Genomic DNA, 21,819 nt, shown 5'->3' with positions numbered 1-21,819 from the left:
TATTGGTGTGTGGAAAGAAGAAACCCCTAATTCTGGAAGGCTACATCAAGAGATTTGACAAATATAATTTTGGCAACAGAATGTATTTCCTTTCTATTGACCAGTAAGAACACCAAGATGTTAATCTTCAGTTACTCAAATTATTAGCAGTAAGTGTCCCTTAGGATGCTACCCTTTGTCAGATATTGTAACAGGAACTAGGGAGGATAGAGAGAAAAGCAAGACAATTCCTATCTGCAAGGAACTTAAATTCTACCGGTTACACACTACTTGGTGACTGACTAATTAGAGAAGACTAGATGTTTTAGACAACATGTAATTTCTCTAGATTTCTCTCTTGAGGGGATCTCTTTGAGAACTTTCAAAACTTGCTTGGGCTTTTTACTTTCACTGTGATTCAAGACTGAGATTTACAGGTCATAGATATGGGACTGAGGAAGAAATCCCCTTCTTTTAAATGTTAGAACTGAATTCATTAATTTCTAAGGTTTCTTCCAGCTCTAACATTTCATGAGGCTGAATATGATATTGTTGAGCTGACCCATTGACTAATGGTGTATTTGTATATCTACGTTTGCACATTTCAGAAGTAGACATGTTTCACCCAGAGATCACCTGGACTGGGGAGAGATCAGACTTCTAAGACCATCTTACCAGGACTGAGATGGCCCTTTGAGGCCATCTTAGGATCATATATCCAGGATTGGGATGTTTCTCCAAGGTCATTTTAGGATCACATATCTAAGGCTGTGATGAACTTCTGAGGCTATCCTAGGATCATATATTTAGGACTGGGATGGACCTCCAAGGCCATCTTAAGATCATATATCTAGTTCTGGGGTGGACCTTCAAGGACATTTTAGGATCATTTGTCTAGGAGTGCGATGAACCTCTGAAGCCATTTAGGTCATTTTTTCAGGTGAGGAAGCTCTATTCTAGGGAAGTGGCTTACGCAAGTTTACAACCAAGTAATAAGTATCAGAGGCAGAATTTGAATCCTTTTATTCTAATTCTGTTTTCCTTCTATTGCATTGAGATTATTATCTTAAGTTCAGGAGAGCTAACAAGTAGAAACAAGATTAGGTTTGTTCTGTATAGCCCCAAAGGCACAACTAGGACCTATGGGTGCAGCTTCTAAAATACCCAATTTAGCTCTGAAGGGAAAGCTTGTCAATAATGAGACAAATCAGAATGGGACACTTAGGGAGATAGTGGGTTCCCTGTCCCCAGAAATTCTTGGAAAGCTGTAGAAAGAAACAATTTCAGGTTTGGTTAGATTAAATGGTTTCGAGAAAAACAATTCACTCGTTGGCTTTGTCCAAAAAAGAGATGTCTCTGCCCCTTGTGCCCATCACCTCTCTGTCAGGAAGAGAGAACTGATGTGATTTATTATGACTCCTCTGGGGTTGGTACTCTCTCATTTTTCAGAGGAAGAAACTGAGATTTAGGGAGCTAAGTGGTTCGTTCAAGGTCATCGAGACAGGATTTGAACCCAGGATCTCTGACTTCAAATGGAAATCTTTTACTGAATGAACTTGCTTCCTTAAAACTCTGTGTGGCATTAGAAAAATCACTTAACCTCCCTGAGGCTCAGTTTCCTCCATCTCCCTCCTTGTCTCTTACTATATTCTGCATCACTGAAATCTTCTCCCCCTCCAAAATGTTGCAGATGTCCCACTTTCCACATGAAGCCTTTTCTGATCCCCATCAACTGCTAAGTAGTCTCCCTTTCCTTGTATTTAACTTTTTGCAGTTGTTTTTCAGTCATGTCCAATTCATAACCTCATTTGGGGTTTTCTTAGTAAAGACACTGGAGTAGTTTGCCATTTCCTTCTCCATCTCATTTGATAGATGAGGAAACTGAGGCAAACAGGATAACATGACCTGCCCAGGGTCACACAACTAGGAAGTGGCTGAGGGCAGATTTGAACTCAGGAAAATGAATCTTCCCGCCTCCATGCCCAACACTCTATCCACTATGGCCACCTAGCTGTCCCTATTTAACTATTTCTATTTATCCTCCTTTTATGTATCTCTTTTCTTCCCCAAATAGAATATAAACTCCTTAAGGGCAGGGACTTTAATTTTTGTCTGCATCCCCTGCACTTGGCATAGAGCCAAGTACATAGAAGAAACAACAAGCTTGTTAATCGATTGGTCTGTAAAATAAAGAGGAGGAAAAGGAAAGACTAAATGGTCTCTGGAGTCCTTTCTAAAGCTAGGTCTATGGTCACTTTTTTCTGTGGCTCAGTGAATAGAATAATACGGCTGGATTCAGGAAGACCTGAGTTCAAATTCAGCCTAGCTGCATGACCCTGGAAAAGTCATAAGCTCTTTCTTCCTTGGTTTCCTCCTTGTAAAATGAGGTTAATAATATTACCTACCTTCTGGTAGAGGCTCAAATGAGATAATATTTATAAAGCACTTTGCAAACCTTAAATTACTATTTAAATGCTATCTGTAATTATTATTATTAGGCTAACCCTTTTGTAGCTTGCATATAGTCTAAAGTGGTTAAGTTTTGGTAGTAAAAAGCATCTTGGAAAAATAGGGTAGTGTGATTTATGGAGCTCTTTCCCTATTCCCACTTGCAGTTGAAAAGTACTGGAGTAGCGTTGCTACCCTCCCATCTTCATCCCCTCCTGCAGCTGCTGACCAAAACTTTATTTATGAGAGGCTGTAAATGTCTATGAATGGTGAGAGGGGAGCTTGGGTGGATGGGTTGGGTCAGTTCTATAGAGCAATAACCCCTGGGCAGGCTCATTAATTCCATTCAGCTCAGATTCCTGATTAAGAAGGCAAATAGAAGAATCTAGTCAACTATCCAGCTCCCTGCATTCCCCAGAAAAGAGACATGTTATTCTTTATTATTATTATTATTATTATAGCTTTTTATTTACAAGTTATATGCATGCATAATTTTTCAGCATTGACAATTGCAAAATCTTTTGTTCCAATTTTTCCCCTCCTTTCCCCCACCCCTTCCCCCAGATGGCAGGTTGACCAATACATGTTAAATATGTTAAAGTATAAATTAAATACAATATATGTATACAGAGACATATTATTCTTTTGTATTTTTTCCTCTTGAGGTACATATTGCTCTGATAATGATAATAGCTAGCATTTGTATAGTACAAAGAATCTTATATATGTTTTTACATTTGAGCCATACTAGACCTTGCCAGGTAGGTGTTAAAGTCACTCCCCTTTTTACAGTTGAGAAAATTGAGGCTGGGAGAGTTGTTTGTTTTTTTTAATCAATTTACATAGTAAGTGACTGAGGTAGGATTTGAACTCAGGTCTTACTGAGGCGTGTTTAGTTTTCTACTATGCCATTCAACTATTTGATGGATGGTAAGGATCATTGCTGAGGTCTGGAGAAGTAAAGTTTGGAGAAGCTGGAAGGTGGCTTCCCAGTCTGACCCTTGAGGTTATTTAAAATTTCTTGAAACCAAATGGAACTTCTTTCTACTGTGTCCTGAGCATCTGATTCTTTTTCTATCCTTTTTATTGGAGTTTGAGAATAATAAGAATGACTATGGGAGAATGATTTGGAAACAAAAACATAGAAATGATTAGAAAATTAGGAAGGTATCACATGATAAAAAATGTATGTTGAATTTATGTACAATGTTATTCCTCATTCTTCCTCCCCTAGTAGAACATAAGCTCCTTCAGGAAAGGGAAGGGATCGTAGATTTGTAAATTTAGAACAAAAAAGGACCTCTGAGCTGGTCTCAAAGGAATATAAAGAATACATACTCTCTTTTTAAGTTTTTATTTTAAAATTTATTTATCTTATCTTTTGTTTTTACATCATCTGCTTTTTCCAGTAGAAATTCCTCTCCCACTCCCAGAGATCCAGCCTTTATAACAAGAGAAAAATAATCAATACAGCAAAATTAACCCACATATGAACTGAGGTGACATGATGGGATGTTCCTTACCTACTATATACCACCTTTACAAAGAAGGAAGGGGAGTACCTTCTTACAACTTTTCTTTAGGGCCAAGATGGGTCATTATAATTGTGTTTAGTTTTATGGCCTTGATGTTTCTTCCATTTACATTGTAGCAGTCATTGTCTTTGCAGTATTGTTTTACTTGTTTGATTTGTCTCAGTTTGCATCTGCTCTTATGTCTTTCTACTCTTCTCTGAATTTTGCTTCCTAAGGAACAGTAATATTCCCTGACATTGATATAGCATTGTGTGTTTAGCCATTCCCTATTTGATGGACATCTGCTTTGTTTCCAGTTCCTTTCTACTACATTTTTGTATTTGTGGAAGCTTTCTTTTGATCACTCACTTCCTTGAGACATAAGCCTGAACTGTTCTAATTTTACAGAAAAGGAAAGACAAGTGATAACTGAGATTACATAAGTAATGTCTGACAGAGCTGAGATTCGAACCTGGGTCTTTTAGCTCCTAATCTATCATTCTTTACCTTGAACCATGCTGTCTTAGTGAAAGAAAATGAATTTGACATAGGTTCGTCTATTTTGAATTGGAAGGGAATTTAGAGATTAATGAGTCTAACTCCATCTTTCATAAATGAGGAAACTGAGTCCCAGATTGGTAAAGTGATTTGCCATGGGTCACAATGGTAATAAGTGCCAGAAGTCGGATTTGCTTCAGGTGGAGAGAGTCAGTTTGGGAGATGGGGCTCCAGAGACAGAATCTGGACGCCCTGTTAACTGCCTGGGTTGGACAGGCTAAATTCTGCACTGACATTTCCTAAAACTGCCAGGAGACATCTCCAAACTTCCACTTCATCCTGTCTGGAGGAAGGTATATAATTTACCCTATTTCTATACAAAGTTTAAGTACCCAGGTTCCTACCCTGAATGGATTTGGAGCTGTCCTGTCCTCAGTGCTGACTCACTCTCAGGATCTCTTGGGCTTCTCCCAATTTGTTAGATTGTGCTTTCACAGACCTCAAATTGGAAGGGACCCTCAGAATTCATACAGTTCATCTCCCTCATTTTATAGGTGAGGAACTCAAAAGCCCAGAAAGTGAAAGTTCCTGGGACAACATTTGAACACAGCTCATTTGATTCCAAATCAAAGGTTTCATCCACTGCACATCATGCCTTGTGTCAGATGGGGAAACTGAGGCACAAAAACCTATAAACCCCAGCTTCTTTAGCTCTGAATCAAGATCTCTTTTTTCTGAACCCCCTTTCCCCAAGTTGGGGAGTTGGGAAAAGACACCAGGCATTCTGTAGTTATTTGGGGTATTAGAGTGTCAGTCAGGGAAAGGGTTTGAGGAAGGGGAGATAGATGTCTGAGAGCCTGGTGCTAGGGAGGGGAGGAGCTGGGGGGGATTAGGGGGCCCGAGGGCGGGGGTGCTGGCTGGATTAAAAATTCCCACTGAGCCGCTTGAAGCTCTTTTCAAGGCCATGGCAGGTGGGTGGGAGGAGGGGACTTATGGGGGCTTCTCCTTTAGTCCCAGCACTTTGTGTCAATGGGCTCCCCATTGGGCCCGTTTAGCCTCCCTCTGCTCTCCCCAGCCCTTTCAGACTGCATCTTTAACTTGGCCTTATGCCTCATTTGGAGCCCCAGCCACCCTGGGTGCTATTCAGAACCCTACTGCCTTGAGGCTACTCCCTTAACCCTCAGGTCCAATTCAGCTCTCCCAGCTGGGCCCCTGTAGCCTCATTCATTGCTCACATTCCTCCAGCAACCCAGCCCCGGACCGGCCACACTGCCCCCCACCTTCCTTTTAGATTCAGACCACCCCCAGGCTGCTCAGTACTTACTTTCCTCATTCCCTAATTTAGATATACCTCCCTTCTTTTAGTGGAGGGGTTCCTGACCTCTTTTGTGTCCTGCATCCCTTTGGTAATATGGTGACTCAGCCTATAGACTCCTTCTCTGAAGAATATTTTTACTACATAAAATAAAATACATAGAATTACAAGGAAAACCCATCATATTTGAAATACAGTTATTAAAAAAATTTTTTTTTAAGTTCTTGAACTCGAGGTTAAGACTCTTTCTCTTTTAGAATGTTTCAGGACCTCCCATCCAGTCAGATCAGCTCTTAGATAAATCCAGGACCCTCTGAAATGGCAGGGGGAGGAGTGGAACTTTTAATAGTATAATCAAAACAATGGAGTATTGTCTTTTGTTTTTAGGGCTAGCTTGTTCTGAGAGTGCCTAATGAGGGTCCCAGCCCAAACATTTTCATGCTGAGTTTGAGAAGTAGGAAGCCATGGGGCACTTGGAGGCCCTGAGACGCTGAAGGAATGGCTCTGTATGTCATAGCGCATCTCAGACAAAAGGCATCCTAATTAATAATTACAGAAACAAGTCATTGTAGCCAACTGACAGTAGTCAAGCAGAACATTAAACAATTGCAATTGTAATCGATCAATAAACATTTATTAAATGCCTACTATATGCCAGGTACTGTTTTAAGTACTTGGGATACAAAGAAAGGCAAAGGATGGCCCTTGCTTTCAGGGAGCTATGCAGACAACTCAGTTTACTCATCCGTCAAATGATCTGGAGAAAGAAATGGCAAACTGCCTTAGTACCTTTACCAAGAAAACCACAAGTGGGAGGTGACAGTGAGTCAGGACTAAGGGACTAAACGACAACAAATGTAAACAAAATATAGCCGCGATAAATTGGAGACAATCCACAGCAGAGGGAAGGTGCTACAATTAAGGGGGCCTGGGACAGGCTTCCTGCAAAGGATGGGATTTTACCTGGAACTAACAGCAGTGGGGCCTTCAGTGGTAATAGAGAAGTTAGGAAGAAGGAGAGAAGGATAACGAGTTCTGTTCTGGATATACTGAGTTTCAGACGTCTACAGGACATCCAGTTTGTGACGCTCAGTGGGTAGTTGGAGATTTGAAAGTGGAAGCCAAACAGAGAAGTTAGAGCTGGATGAGTAAATTTGAGAATCATAAGCATGGAAATGATAATTGACTCCGGGAGAACTGCTGAGATCATCAAGTAAGATACTAAAAAAAGAGAAGAGAACCCTGTGGATCCCAGACTTAGTAGACGTTCCAGGGCAAAGATCCTGAGGAGAATCATATGGGGAGGAGGAGAGCCAGGATAGAAGAGAATCCTAAAAACCTAAGGAGTAGAGAGAGTGAGTGTATAGGAGTGGAGGGTGATCGATGGTGTCAGAGAGATTAGCATTAAGAAAATGTTATTTTGGACAATTAAGATTTCAGTGGTTGAATGTTGAGGGTAGAAGCCACACTGTAGAGAATTAAGAAGAGAGTAAGGGGGCAGCTAGGTGGTGCAGTGAATAGAACACTAGTCTTGAAGTCAGGAGGACCTCAGTTCAAATCTGGCCTCAGACACTTAACACTTCCTGGCTTGTGACCCTGGGCAAGTCACTGAACCCCGATTGCCTCTGCCAAAAAGAGAGAGAGAGAAAAGAAGAGATGAAATGGAAGAACCTATTGTAGGCAGCCTTCCTTGTAAATGAATTTAGTCATAAAAGAGAGGAGAGATATGAGATGATAGCAGAGATATCTGGATCAGTTTAGGACTTTTTTTGAGGATGAACATGTTTGTTGGTGGTGGGGAAAGTAAGTGAGAGATTATTTCTATCTGAATCTCATTAGAGAAGAATGAGATCGTAATGACACATCTGGCATTTGAAAAGCGCTTTACAGATATGTCATTTGATCCCCACAATAACCCTAGGAAGTTATTTTTATCATCCCCATTTTACAGATGAAGAAACAGACAAATGACTTGCCTCAGGTCTTATGGATAGTAATTGTTTGACATGGATTAAAACTTGGATCTTCCCCATGCCAGGTTCAATGATCTAACCCTAATTGACATATTATTGTGTGTTACAATTTACAAAGCACCTTTCACACATTTTACTGAAGCCTCATAACCCTATGAGCTAGACATTATAGGACTTGAATATGGAGACAGAACTTGAAATTTTATTGGCACAGGGAACACCCAGCTGAGGAAATTCGCTCCACTGATATAGATCCTTCTCTCCCCTGCGACTTAGTCTTAGTTGCCTAAAATTCTTGACAGCTAAGTGACTTGTTCAGGGTTCTCCAGTTAGATATATATGTTAGTTAGAAACGAGACTCAGTCCCATTTCTTCCAGGTTGCCCTTCTCCTACAAGTATTATGCTTCCCATTTTATAGATGCAAAAGATGAGTCCCAGAGATGTTACATAATTTGTCCATGGTTGGGGCAAGCCTTTTGGTTTTGATTTGTTCATTTGACTTGAAGCCTCATTCTAACCTTAAAATTTTATTTGGTGGGGGTATAAGTAGTCTTTTTCCTACCCTAATACCCCCTCTTTTCTTCCCTCTTCCCTCTGCATGTGAATGATTTTTCGTTTTTTGTTTTTAGAAATTTTCCTCTATCCTCATAAGACCTCTCTCAGTCTGTGCCCCAGTTCTTTTTCTGAATACTATTTTTGCCCCTGTCTTACCTACTATTGGGGCTGATGGGTCAAGTGATGCTGGCCCAGCTGTGTCTGGGAAGCTTCTATTGCAGCTGCCCTCCTTTCACCCCTCGTGTGTGCTCAGCTGTCCCTGACATCTTGTTAGTAGGGGTGCCAGTCTCCCCTCTGGTCGGCCCGTCTGGCCCCAATTTGGAGGGGCAAGATTTTGGCAGAGAGAAAGATGCCTCGGACTCACTCCAATTTGTTTTCTAGCTCATCCACTCCCCACTAGGACTCTTGTCATGTGCTTGTGGGAGGCTAAGGGTAAGAGGCAGAGGGCAAGCACGGTCACAGGGACAATGGGGGAATACCCAGGGGATGGAGGAGAGCAGGTGGTCCTTTGTCTGGAGATGGAATGAGGGCAGATGGGCCCTCTCCCCGAGCTCACCCTCCCCACTCCCACCCCCAGCCAGAGAACGGGTCTCCCAGAGGCTGGAGGGATGATGTCAAATTCCTGCAGGACCTATTGGGAACGTGCTGGTAGTGACTTAGCTACAGCAAATGTTGTCCATTCCACTCTTTCTCTGACAGACAAAGGATAGGTTCAGGGGATTCTGGGGCAGCAGGGAAAAGAGAAGGTCTCTGGTAAGGTAGTATAATCTCTTGGGCTATTTAGCATCTTAGATGTTGAGAGAGGGACCCTTAGACTGTGTGCTCCAATCCCTTCATTGTAAAGATGGGGAAACTGAGGTAGAGAGGTAATAAATGGCAGGGGAAGGATCTGAAGCTGGTTCCTCTGATTCCAAATCTAGTGCTCTTTACACAATACCTTTGCTGTCTCGGTCCCAGGGAAAGAGAGCAGGATGGAGCTCTTCTACTCTAACCCGTACTAGGGCAGCATCCCTGATGGCCCTCACTCAGCCTCCTCTTAAAAACTTCCAGTAAAGACGGGACCTCACTACTTCCCAAGGTAGTCTATTCTCTTTGTCAGAAACTTTTCTAATTAGGAGGGTTCTTCCAGCCATCCAGCTGACAGCCGCCTCTCTGCAGATTTAGGAATCCTGCCTGGATTCCTGACTCTTCTCCTCTGTGGGCGAGAGAAGCGACTGCCTTGTCATCAAATTACATGAAGCACCCACCTGCCAGGCAGACCGTGGAGCTCGCTGGATCAGCTCCCGGGGGACTCATCACCCCATTCCTGCCCCTGGCTCGGCCCGCTAATGATGCTCAGCCGGGAAGTTCCCAGCCTCCCCAACCCTGCTCATCTAGGCCAGGTGGGCCTCTCCTGTGTCCTGGAGCTGTCCATTCCTCAGCCTTCCTGGGCCAGGTCCCCCGTGAGCCCAGAACCAGATCAGAGGAGCCCTTTGTTTGCTGCACTGCAGGATGGTAGCGAGCTAGGTGTGTGCTATAGCCGCTTCTGGGCGGACACGTGTCTGTGTCTAACTGAAGACCAAGTTGCAAATGCAGCCAAGAGACCAATGTGCACAGTCTGGGAGGATCATCTCTGTCCCATATTTCCTAAAATCAGGAAGATAGACCAGAGACCTTGTACATGATGGGATGATGGTGCAGTAATGAGAGCCCTGGATTTGAAGACCCAGCTCCCACCCCTTCTTAGCTTGACGTCCCTTTCCTTGTGGAGGGAGGGGTTGGACCAGACAATCTTATCCAATCCTTTTTACCTTAGAAGTTCAGTAATTGTAGTATCTTATGACTTGGGACAAAGCAGAAGTTGCCAAATGGACCAGAGAGATGGTCCTGAGGTTGCTTGGCTGAAGGCAGAGGACAAACGACCTAATGGGAAACGAATGGAGAAATAATAAGTTCTTATAATAGCATTTATATAGGTTTGAAAAATGTTTTACAAACTTGAGCCTCACAACAACCTATGAGGTAGATGCTCTATCCCTATTTTACAGATGAGGGAACCGAGTCTGCTAATGTCTTCCATATATTTTGCATACATCTTGCATCTATCAGGTTTATTGTTTCCACCAGATTTCTTTCTCTACTCCCAGCTCCCATTAGAAGATAAGATTCTTGAGGGCAGGGATTGAATTTTTGCCTTTCTCTGTACCCTCAAGTGCTTGGTATAGTTCCTAGAAAACAGAAAGTGCTTAATAAATGCCTATTGAATGCATACATCTTGCTACTATCAGGCTTATTGTTTCCTCTGGGGTTCTCTCCCCACTCCCAGCCCCCATTAGAAGGTAAGTTTCTTGAAGGCAGGGATTGAATTTTTGCCTTTCTCTGTAAAGCACTTGGTATGGTTCCTGGCAAACAGAAAGTGCTTAATATATGTCTATTGAGTGCTACCTAGATAGAGAGATGATGGGCTCAGAGTACTGATATAGATTTTTATGTCCATATGTGTACAGACATAACTGTGTATGTACATATCCATGCACACATACATTCTTATGTCCACAAATATACACATATGTATATGTCTGTGTGTACATACATACGTGTGAAGATATAGATCTATAAATCCTACAGCCAATGTGAGAATTTGTTTTGCTTGATTTTATGTTTGTAATGGTTTATGTTTTTCTTACTTTTTCAATGAAAGGATTGAGGGTGGAAGTAGGAAGGAGACAATTCAGATCTGAAAATAAAATTAAATTGAATCTAAAAAAAGAGAACTTTTTTTAGAAATCCTAATAAATATATGTTTTTGTTAGCATGACTTGAACCTGAGGGAGGTGAAAAGATTTCCCAGGGATCTTACATTTAGGAAGTGTGGGAGTTTGGGTCTCGTCCCAGCCCTGAGCTATAGCCACGAGACTAGCCAGGTGCCCCAGAGGAGACCCAAGGGATGGTGGAAAAGGAAACCAGACTTGGGTTAGATCTGAAGGGGATCCGTGATTTCTCTCCTTCCTTCCACAGTTCGACCCTGGGAACACCGGCTACATCAGCACAGGCAAGTTCCGGAGCCTCCTAGAAAGCCACGGGTCCGAGCTGGACCCACATAAGAGGGAGGTGCTCCTAGCCCTTGCCGACAGCCATTCGGATGGACACATCTGCTACCAGGATTTCGTCAACCTGGTGAGCAAGCCAGCCCAGGTTCTCTCCCTCTGAGCCCCCCTGTGTCTTCAGCTTGGAACCCCACCTGCTCCCTGGTCAAAGACTTCTTAGAGCTCCTCTCCTGACTATACTCAATGGTGATGGCGTATGTTGACTTTGTGAGGGATGGGAAGGGATGAGGTCATGATAGAAGGTACCTCATATTTAATTCTGTATAAACACCTCAGGGCTCTCCTTTACCTTGGGGTTATGTCCAGTCTGATTTGGGAAGGAAGAACTGCCTGTCTTTGGAACGCGATTATTGTCATGGGTCCCCAGGGAGCTGGAGGTGCAGTGGTCAAGCTGACCTAAGGGGAGCTGAGATTGGGCAGGCCGAATTTCACCAGGGGGATATATAATGGAGAAGATCCCAAATAAGGCAGCCAGTTGGGTCAAACTCCAAGCAGCCACTACATAGAGATATCTGCAGGCTATATATTGACTTAGCAAATACCATATTTATATTATTTATGTTTTATCACTTTCTTATTTATTTTTTTAAATGGTTCCCGGTTACATTTTAATCTGGTTCAAGCTGCTTTGGCAGTGTTGTGGGGGGAGTGTTTGCCACCCCTGGTCTAGAGCCCAGCTTCTTAAACTGTGGTTCATGACCCCAAATGGGGTTTAGTAACAGAATGTAGGGATCATGAACTTATGATTTTGTATCAGTAAATGTTTGATTTGTATGCCCATTTTCGTGTATCTACATATCTAGGGTTGCCCTGGTCTAGAGGACTGAGTGTTAGGTTGGTGAGCAAGAGGAAGCCAGCCTCCTCCTTCTAGCTATACCACTCACTGAGTGTGGGAGTGCCGCTTTCTGAAGTCTTCCCTCTGAGTTTCGGTTTCCTTGTCTATAAAATGGAAGTGAGAATTCCAGCTCCTTCCATGTTGCCCTTGGAAAAAACAAGAAAGAGGGTCCCTGAGCTCCACAGAAGGAATTACTGGACAACTAAGTTGGACCACATAAAATATATCGCTATAATCTAAATGTTTTGTTGAAATAATGTTTTTATGTGATAATATATACATTTAATATAATTTTATCTAATATATAAATTTATATATTTATAACCTATAATTCTATATGTGATAATATACACAGTTTATATAATTTTATCTAATATATAAATTTCTATATAACATATAATTCTATATATGATAACATATAAATATATAACAATATATAATATTTATAATATTTATTTATTGCAAATAAAATTTATTGAAAGGATATCTATATGCAAAAGTAAATTCCATTTGTAAGGAGAAAAGAGAACAAAACAAGGGTTTTATTAAGTGTCTGTCATGTGCCAGACCTTGTGTTAAGCTCTTTACAAATATTATGCAACTTGATCCTCATAACAATTCTGGGAGCTAAGTGCTATGATCACCACCATTTTACAGAGGAGGAAACTGAGGCAGACAGAAGGTATGTGACTTGCCTGGAGTTACACAGGTAGTAAAAGTCTGAGGCTGGGGGATTCTATCATCTAGCTGCCTTTGAGGAGACGTCATTGTGTTGTAGTGAATAAAGAGCTAGGGTTCGAGTTTCATTTCTGATAGATTCTGACTGTATGACCCATATTACCTAACTTCTGAGAGCCCTGGGTCACTCCTTGGGAATTCTAGGTGAAGAACAGGTACTGAATGAAATTTTCTCACCAGTCTCCTACATGAAGAAAAATCACAGATCTAGGCTTTCAGACTTTAAACATGTTAGAAGTAATGTCATTCTCATCTGTCCTGATATCAAATAATTTCATCTGTATGATATACTTCCTTCAGAATGATTAATATGGTCACATGAGATAGTAAAAGATCAGATAAGATGGGAATCAGGAAAACTGGAGCTATTTTGACAACAAGCAGCAAACATTTATTAAGCACCTACTATGTGCTAAGTGCTGGGGGTATGAAGAAAAATTTAAAAAAAAAAAAAAAAACCTGTCCTCAAAGAGCTTACATTCTAATTGGAGAGATATGTAAATAATTGGGTACATTGTAGATTTATAGAGTTGATGGAAATTAATTTGAGACGGGAAGACACTTGCAGGAGTAAGGCCTGGGAAAGGACTTCTGCAAAAGGTAGGAAATGAGTTTTAAAGGAAGCCAGGGAGACAAAAATCAGGAAGAAAATTGTTCCAGAGAGGGGAGACAACCAGTACAAAGACTTGGAGGTGAGAGATAGAGGAACAGCAACAAGTGTGTCAGTATGGTTCAACCATGAAATGGGGTAAAGAAAATAAGAAGACTAGAAAGTGAGGAAAGGGGCAGGCTCTTCAGAGCTTTAAATGCCATACAGAAAACTTTGTATTTGATCCTGGAGGTAATAGGGAGCCACTGAAAGTTGTTGATAGGGAAGGATAAGGTCATCATAGCTATGCAAGTCACATTCCATCTGGGCCTTGGTTTTCTCAGCTCTAAAGTGGAGGGTGTTGGACTGGATAATTTCCAGGGGCTCTTCCAGTTCTCACTAATCTTGGCTAACAGGATGGCATTGCCCCTGGGCTGCAAATAGGCAGAAACACACACAGCTCTTTGAGGTGCAGAAGGACCACCTTCCCTGCCCGAGCTCCAAAATCCCGGCTCAACTGATACATAAGAAGCTTCCTTTCTCTTAGACGAATCTCCTGGGAACATCTGAGAAACATGGAAGACAAATTGAGTTTAATGAGTAGAACCAAAGTGTGATCCACAGGGAGGTTGTTCAAGGGTTTCCAATGAGCTGGTTAGAGCCCAAGCCTAATGAGATCAAAGTTGGTCCTTGTAGAGACCAGTCAGTTTCCCTCTATTCCCCAGCCAGGACTTCCCACTCTGAGCTATCTGGATGGTCCAAGTGAATAAGCCTATCCAGGCTTCCTTCCCTACAGGGTATCAGTAATGGCAGATCTACCTACCAAGGGCTACACGCCATCAGTGCCTGGGGCCATGATGCTGCTTCAGAATTGGGCATTTCTTGTGGGAAATAAAGCTCACTAAAGGAGAGGCTTGTCATCTTTGGGTCTATTTGTAGATATTGCAGGGAGGAGAAAGAGAAAAATTCTCTGCACATATTGGAGAAGAAAAGAGAAAGTATATGTGTATGTGCTTGTGTGTGTGTGAGAGAGAGAGAGAGAGAGAGAGAGAGAGAGAGAGAGAGAGAGAGAGAGAGAGAGAGAGAGAGAGAGAAAGAGAGAGAGAGAGAAAGACTTTCTGTCTGGTATTTGGGGAGAGGAGAGAGAAGATATGTGAATGTCTTTCTGTATGTCTGCAGATTTGAGGGGAGAGGAAAGTGAGAGAAAATGTGTGTGAAGAGAAAGTCTGTGATATTGGGGAGAGGAGAGAAAAGGGGTGTGTGTGTGAATTTATTTACATATACTAGGGGGGGAGGAAAGAGAAAATGTGTGTTACGTTTCTATTTGCAGATATATTGAGGAAGAGGAGGGAGAAAGTGTGTGTGTGTGTGTGTGTGTGTGTGTGTGTGTGTGTGTTTCTGTATGACTGTATATGATATTTGAAGAAAAAAGAGAAACCGTGAATGTTTTTCTGTATGTCTGCAGTTCGGGGGTAAAGGAAAGAAAGTGTGTATGAAGAAAGACTAATGAAAGTCTATGATATTTGGGGAGAGGAGAGAAAGGGTGTGTGTGTGTGTGTGTGTGTGTGTGTATTTCTGTTTTCAGAGATCAGGAGAGAGAAAAGAGAGATAGAGGGTGGATATTCAGGTAAAGGGTTAAAAAGGATGAGTCCCATCTCAAGAGTTGGAGAGGAGTACACATACTCAGAACCACTGAATAAGACGCATTTCAGAGTAATCTGTGAACTGGAGCAAATGAATGGAGTGAAAATGAAATGCTAAAAGGGCCAAGAATAGAGGAGCCACAGAGATTCAGAAGGGTCGTTCAGGGAAGGTTTCCTGGGCTGGACTGGGCTGGGGCAGTGCACATCTTTGTTGGCAATTTGCCTCAGACTACTTCTGCCTGCCGGGCGCTCTCTCCTTTGCCCACTGGGCCTCCTGCAATTTTGGTTCTCTGGAGATCCTGATGTGATGGGATTCGTAATCAGGGAGCATTGCTGGGAAAATGCTGTAATGGAAAAAAAAAGAAAGGCATTTGGTGGGCAGGAGCAGCTCTGGATCCCCCAAAACCCTACCTGTTTTCCTCCATGTCATTCAGCCCTTTTATTTAATCCTGAGCCAAAGCCATTGTCCTCTTTACACATGATTGAATAATAATAACAAGAGTCCACTTTCCTGTAGCTCTTCACAGTTTACAAAGCACTTAATGTACCCACTCATCCCAGTCTTCCACGTATTGTTCCCCTCTAGCATAATTGCGTGCAGGTGTCTGGGGCCGGGCTTCCATAGGTGAATCGAGCGATTTGAAGCACAGAACAATCTGATAATCCCCGGACAGCTGCTCTGGTCATAGCTGAAGAACTGTGCTGATCACATTGAAGATTATAAAGGCCAAAAGAAGTGGCCATATGGGACCAGGGAAAGGTACCAAGATGGTAGACACGGACTTCACTGTCTATCCTCCACCTCTCTTTGGCTGGAAACCAAGTTCAGTGAGAGGCTGGGCAAGTCAGGCTTACCCAGGTCAAGTATAAGTAATTGTCAAGTATCTGAGTCAAGTTTTGAACTCAGGTCCTCTTGATTGCAGGGCCGGCTGAGCGACTTAGATGCCCTTATTAATTAAACACTTATTAATTACCCTTCCTATGCTAGGCACGGTGCTAAGTGTTGGGGCTGCAAAGAGACAAGACTCAGTCTCTGCTCTCAAGAAGCTCAATCTAAGAGGGAGACAGCAAGCAAAGGACTATGTACAAACAAGGCTAAATCAGAGATAATTAAAAAGGGAAGGCACTAGAATTAAGAGGGAATGAAGATAGTAAGAGGAGAGAGAAAATGTATTGTGTGTGTTTCTGTATGTCTGTGATGTTTGGGGAGAGGAAAAAATATCCATGCGATGTCTTTCTGTGTGTCTGCAGATGGGGGGGAAAGGAAAAGAGAAAATATGTCCAGAGAGAAAATCTGTCTTGATAGGTAACATTTGGCTGTCGGAGGTGGGATTTCGGTTGGAACTTGAAAGAAGGCGGGAGGTAGAGATGTAAGGGGAGAGTGTTCCAGGTCGGGGACTGGCCAGGAGATGGAGCGGTCTCCGGGACTGTGGCTGATGCATTAGGGGAGGGAAGAGTCAGCAGCCCGGCTGTGTTGTCAGAGCCGCACTGAGGATGTGGTCAGTGTGGTCACAGGCAGGGGTTAAGTACAGCCTGAAGAGGGGAGCCTGAGTCTTGCCTGGCTCAACTTGAAAGTCTAATAAAATGCCTTCCTTAGTTGGGGTTGGAGATCAAGTAACGGACTGAAAAGCAGCTCAGCTGGGAGGCCCATGGAGAGGAGTCAATGCACTTGGCTTCAGAACCCAGCTCTGCCATTTACCTTCCCGGTGTCTTTGGGTCAAGTACTTAACTTCCCTAGGTCTCAGTTTCCTCATTTATAAAATGAGAGGGTGGGACTAGGATCATCGTCATAGCATAGGAAGGGACCTTGGAGACTCTGTAGGATGACCCCCATTTTATAGATGAGAAACCGAGGTCCTGAGAAGTTGTGATTTTTGTCCAAGGTCACACAGCAGTATCAAGGTCAAAATTCAAACACAGATCCTCTGCTTCCAGAAATCGTGCTTATTCCACTCCACCATGTTGCTCCCTTAGATGACTTTCAGTCTTCCTTCTAATTCTCAATCTATAATCCTGTATTCTGAAGTTGGAGATTGAATGCCAGGACATACAGGAATTGAACTTTCCTCTGGGTCACGAACATGTAGCTTTTAAGATCATTAATCACAGGGGCAGCTAGATGGCACAGTGGTTAGAGCACCAGCCCTGAAGTCAGGAGGATCTGAGTTTCAAATCTGGCCTCAGACACTTAACATTTCCTGGCTGTGTGACCCTGGGCAAGTCACTTAACCCCAATTGCCTCAGCAAAAAAGAAAAAAAGAAAGAAAGAAGAAAAGAAAAAAATCATTAATCACAGATTTTAAACCATGGGGACCTTAGAGGGCATCTAATGAGACTTCCTCATTCTAGTGATAAAGGATACTATGTTAAGTGATATAAGCAATATTTAAACCCAACTTTTCCAACTTTAAATCCCCTGTATCACACTGCCCCTCCAAAGCTCCAATACTGTTTGATTTATCTTTGCCCGATCTCGGTCTGTTATTCTGGGGACTTCCTCGCTTGAGATTCTGTCCACTTGGATAATAAAATAGCTATCTCTTGCCTCAGAGGCTCCAGCATCCATCTCCCCTTATCCTTTCCCAGTTATCTCTCTCCTGTCTGCCTTAGCTCCTTCTATCACCTCCTTCAGGAACACTGAAAATGTCTCTTGCCCTACAGCTCCTAAGGGGAAAATATCACCATTATTCATGTATTTGGGCATTTCTGTTCAGACCTTTAAAACATCCAGGGAAGATGTTTTTCCAGGGAAGGGTGATGTGGTGTGAGTGGGGAAGTGATGAGATCCTGGATCACATTCAGTCTGCTTTCTTCCTTTTTCCATTGCCCAGCTTGTTTGTGCTCTTTACCCTCCCCAGGAAATGGTTATATTTGACTCCCATCCCCTCCCCGGGCAGGATGGCTTCAGGAGGAGGGAATTCCCTATTTGAGATTTAATTTCTATGCTTTTCTCCACAGATGAGCAACAAACGGTCCAACAGCTTTCGCCAGGCCATCCTACAAGGTAACCGGCGGCTGTGCAGCAAGGCACTGCTGGAGGAAAAAGGACTGAGTCTCTCCCAGCGGCTGATCCGCCATGTTGCCTATGAGACCCTACCTCGTGAAATTGATCGCAAGTGGTACTATGACAGCTACACCTGCTGCCCCCCGCCTTGGTTTATGATCGCCATCACTCTCCTGGAGGCATGTGGTACTTCCTGGGGAGATGGGAGGTGGGTGAGGTGCAGGGAAGCCCCAGAGTCCTTCCCCATTAGGTGAGGTGAGCCAGGGGTGGTAGAGAGGGCAGATGAGAAGCCGACAACTCGAGAGAAACAAAAAGGGTTGGGGGGCAAAGAGCAAATTTCTGTTTGTGATTTCAGGAAAATCCTGTTGCAACAAAACCCACTGCAGATCCTTCATGGAACAAAATGATTTTCCAGTCCTCAGTTGATGAATGGCTCTCTTACATCATTACAACAAAGTCCAAAGAATAAGGAAAAGTTTTAGGCAGCCCTGGGGAGCTCTCTGTACAGAATTGGGCCTGATTTTTATATTCTGAATCAAATTCTTCCTGTTGTTCTTCAGATGAGTCCCATTAGGTTCATCTCTTTGCCCCTCTGAACCTCAGTTTCTCCTTCTATAAGATGATAACAATGCTGCTTCCCCTTTCCCTGCCTCATAGGGATATTATGCTGTAAAATGAAATTTTAAACATAGAAATTGTTTGGATATAGAAGCGTTAGATATCAATCAGTCATTCCATAAGCACTTATGAAACACCTGCTATGTGGTAGCACTGTACCTAGGGTTTTCATAGAGAAAAACGAAAAACGATTCCTGCCTTTACAGAGTTTACATTTTATACATTGATATATATTTATATATGTGTGTATGTTTGTGTATATATATATATATATATATTATGTACACACACACACATATAATCTAGAGGCTAGATCATTGGCCAATGCATGAAAAGTGTTGAGCTTGGAATTAAGGAAACTAAACTAAGTCCTGCTTCTAGCATTTACCAGCTATCTGACTGTGGGCAAGTCACTTAATTTCTGTGCCTCAGTTTCCTCCCTTATAAAATAAGCATAATAATGTCTTTAGAACCTGTCTCACAGGGCTTCTGTGGGCTCCAAATGAGACGTTGTACTTTGTAAACCTTAAATATCAAAGTCATCATGACAGGATTTTTTTTAGGTTTTGTTTTGTCTTTGTCCTGGACTTTTGATATCATTGGTATTTTGGCAGCTAAGTGACAAAATGGATAGGGTACTTACTAGTTATGTAACCCTGGGCAAATCATGTAGCCTTTCTCAGCCTCAGTTTCCTCAGCTGTAAAATGAAGCTAATAGGATCTACTCTTAAGGTTGTAAAGATCAAATGAGATAATATTTGTAAAGCACTTGGTACAGATTAAGTGCTAGCTATAGGGAATTCTGATAAGGAAGCTCCCTCTGCCACTGTAAAGGAATCCTTGTTCTATAATTTATCACCCCAAAAGATTATGGCTTACTGAGAGATTACCCGGGTTGGACTTGCTGGTCTACCAGTCAGTACCTTTAGGGAGAAGCCAGACTCCTCAAGCAATAGTTTTTCTACTCAGATGATCAGGGAGTCTTGTCAGCTCTACTGAGCCTTAAGTCATTGAACCCAGCGCTCCATTAACAAGGTTTTTTGAAACACCTACTGTATTAAGCTCTGGGGAATTTAAATACAAGCTGAAAGAGCATCCCCCATCTTCAAGGAGCATTCTCATGGGTAATAATAGTTCACGTATAACCCTTTAAAGCTTGCCAGATTTCTTCCATATGCTATCTCATTTGAGCTTCACAACAATAGGCTCTATGTGTGTGTATGCACAAACATGCACAGGTATACGATTATCATCTCCATTTTACAGATGAGGAAACTGAGGTAGAGAGAGACTTGCCCATGGTCAGAGTCTGAGGCAGGATCTGAACTTGTCTCTGCGACTCCAAATCCAGCACTTGACAGTCTCAGTTGTCGGCATATGTCAGAAATAGATTTGAACTCGTCTGTCCTGATACTGAAATCTATACTCCAACCACCACTCCATGCTGCCTCTATAGAGGTAAATTATCAGAATAAATATATATGATTTCTACTATATTTAACATTTATTGGATTACTTGCCATCTAGGGGAGAGGGTGAAGAAAGGAGAAGGGAATTGGAACACAAGGTTTTTCAAGGGTTAATTTCAAAGAATTTTCCATGCATATGTTTTGAAAAATAAAAAGCTTTAATAAAATTTAAAAAATAAAAACATATATGCACACACAATCTATACAAAAATATACAAAAATCTATATAAAATATGTATGATGTGACATTTCAATATTTAATGGTACACATCTGGTTTTCACATAGTTTTAATAGTCTCCTGTTAGTTCATTTTAAGTGTGCACCATCTGAATAGAAGTCTCCTAATTTAGGAGAGAATTTCAGAATATTTGAATTGAGGAAAGTAGAAAAGGAACCATCTCCCTTTCCCACGTGCCCCATCCCCATTCCTGGCTAGCTGCCTTTCCCGGGTGTCTGTGACGTCTCTCCCCTTGTTCCAGCTCTTCCACCAGGTTTACAGATTTAACTGTCTCTCATGTGTTTCTGTGAAGTTTCTATCTAATCAAATAGTAGTATAGTAATCAAGCATCTCTGGTTCTTTCATTTTCATCACATTACAGAAGGTCTTATCCATTGGTCTGATCTCATTTGATTTATTGCTGTGACTTCATCCTGGACAGTTTTATTTGCAGTGACAATTTTCGAATCTCATTTGAGCCTTTCAGGTTCCTGTGAGATAGACACAGCAAAGCACTATTATGCCCATTTTTTCAGATGGGTAAACTGAGGCTCAGGGAAGACAAGTGGCTTGCCTTGGGTTTTGTGGGTACGTAACGACAGATTCGATTCCCAGTCTGATGCCCTTCCCCGCTGTTCCCTTGAACTGATGCTTAAAATCCTGTGTAAATCTATTTATTAACTTCTACTTGAGGGCTTCTAATGATGATGATGAGTTCCCTTTAGAAGCTGTTCTCCCTGTCAGCTCATCAGCAGCCTGTTTGGTTGGTTAATGCTTCAGTGGACAAAATGGTTCCCTGGAGTTCTTAGACAAGGACTGACTTACTTACACCCCCGCCCCCTAATGTTTGAGGCTGTAACTTAGCCCAGCCTACACAAGATTAGTGATATAGTGACATCCAGTTTAACCCCATTGTGTGGCAACATCAGTTCTGTGGAACGCTCTAGGTCAGGGGGGAAGAGCTTCAGAAACCATGGCCACAAAACCTGTAAAGATCATTCATTGCACTCAGTCTCTTTACCTCTAGACCAAGTCACCAGTATTTTAAACAGAAGCGTAATGAGCTTGGTTATCTGGCCACTCAGCGTGTAGCAGATTGTGGGGAAGAGGAGAGATGAGGGGTAGACATTTTGACAACAACTGAAACAAGACAGTGATGGAAGCAAACGGAGAAAATTTAAAATTAGATGCCAGTTTTGGAAAAACCTCAGTCTGGGACCATCTGATGTCTGTAATATCAGCGCTTCTGCATGAGACCTGTGACTCTCCCCTCCCTACTTAGGACCATCCCTGTTTTACAGTTTGCTCTTATTTTAATTGATGTCTTCTGACTACA

General features: G+C 42.3%; 1 protein-coding gene across 3 annotated transcripts in view; it reads left to right on the top strand.

Annotated features, from left to right (window-relative positions):
* The window catches only part of RHBDL3 (rhomboid like 3), a 65,110-nt gene that overhangs the window by 12,320 nt on the left and 30,971 nt on the right, over positions 1 to 21,819 (top strand). For 2 of the 3 annotated variants that reach the window (XM_031967622.1, XM_031967621.1), the window contains 2 exons: positions 11,281 to 11,439; positions 18,133 to 18,357. In XM_031967622.1, the coding sequence (XP_031823482.1) occupies positions 11,281 to 11,439; positions 18,133 to 18,357 (384 nt within the window). Of the gene's footprint in view, positions 1 to 9,240; positions 9,362 to 9,441; positions 9,666 to 11,280; positions 11,440 to 18,132; positions 18,358 to 21,819 lie in introns of all 3 variants that reach the window. The other variant, XM_031967623.1, reaches the window with a different exon arrangement.

Source organism: Sarcophilus harrisii, chromosome 4 (assembly GCF_902635505.1).
Source record: "Sarcophilus harrisii chromosome 4, mSarHar1.11, whole genome shotgun sequence".
Lineage (NCBI taxonomy): Eukaryota > Metazoa > Chordata > Mammalia > Dasyuromorphia > Dasyuridae > Sarcophilus > Sarcophilus harrisii.
This window is presented reverse-complemented; position numbering and strand designations above follow the sequence as displayed.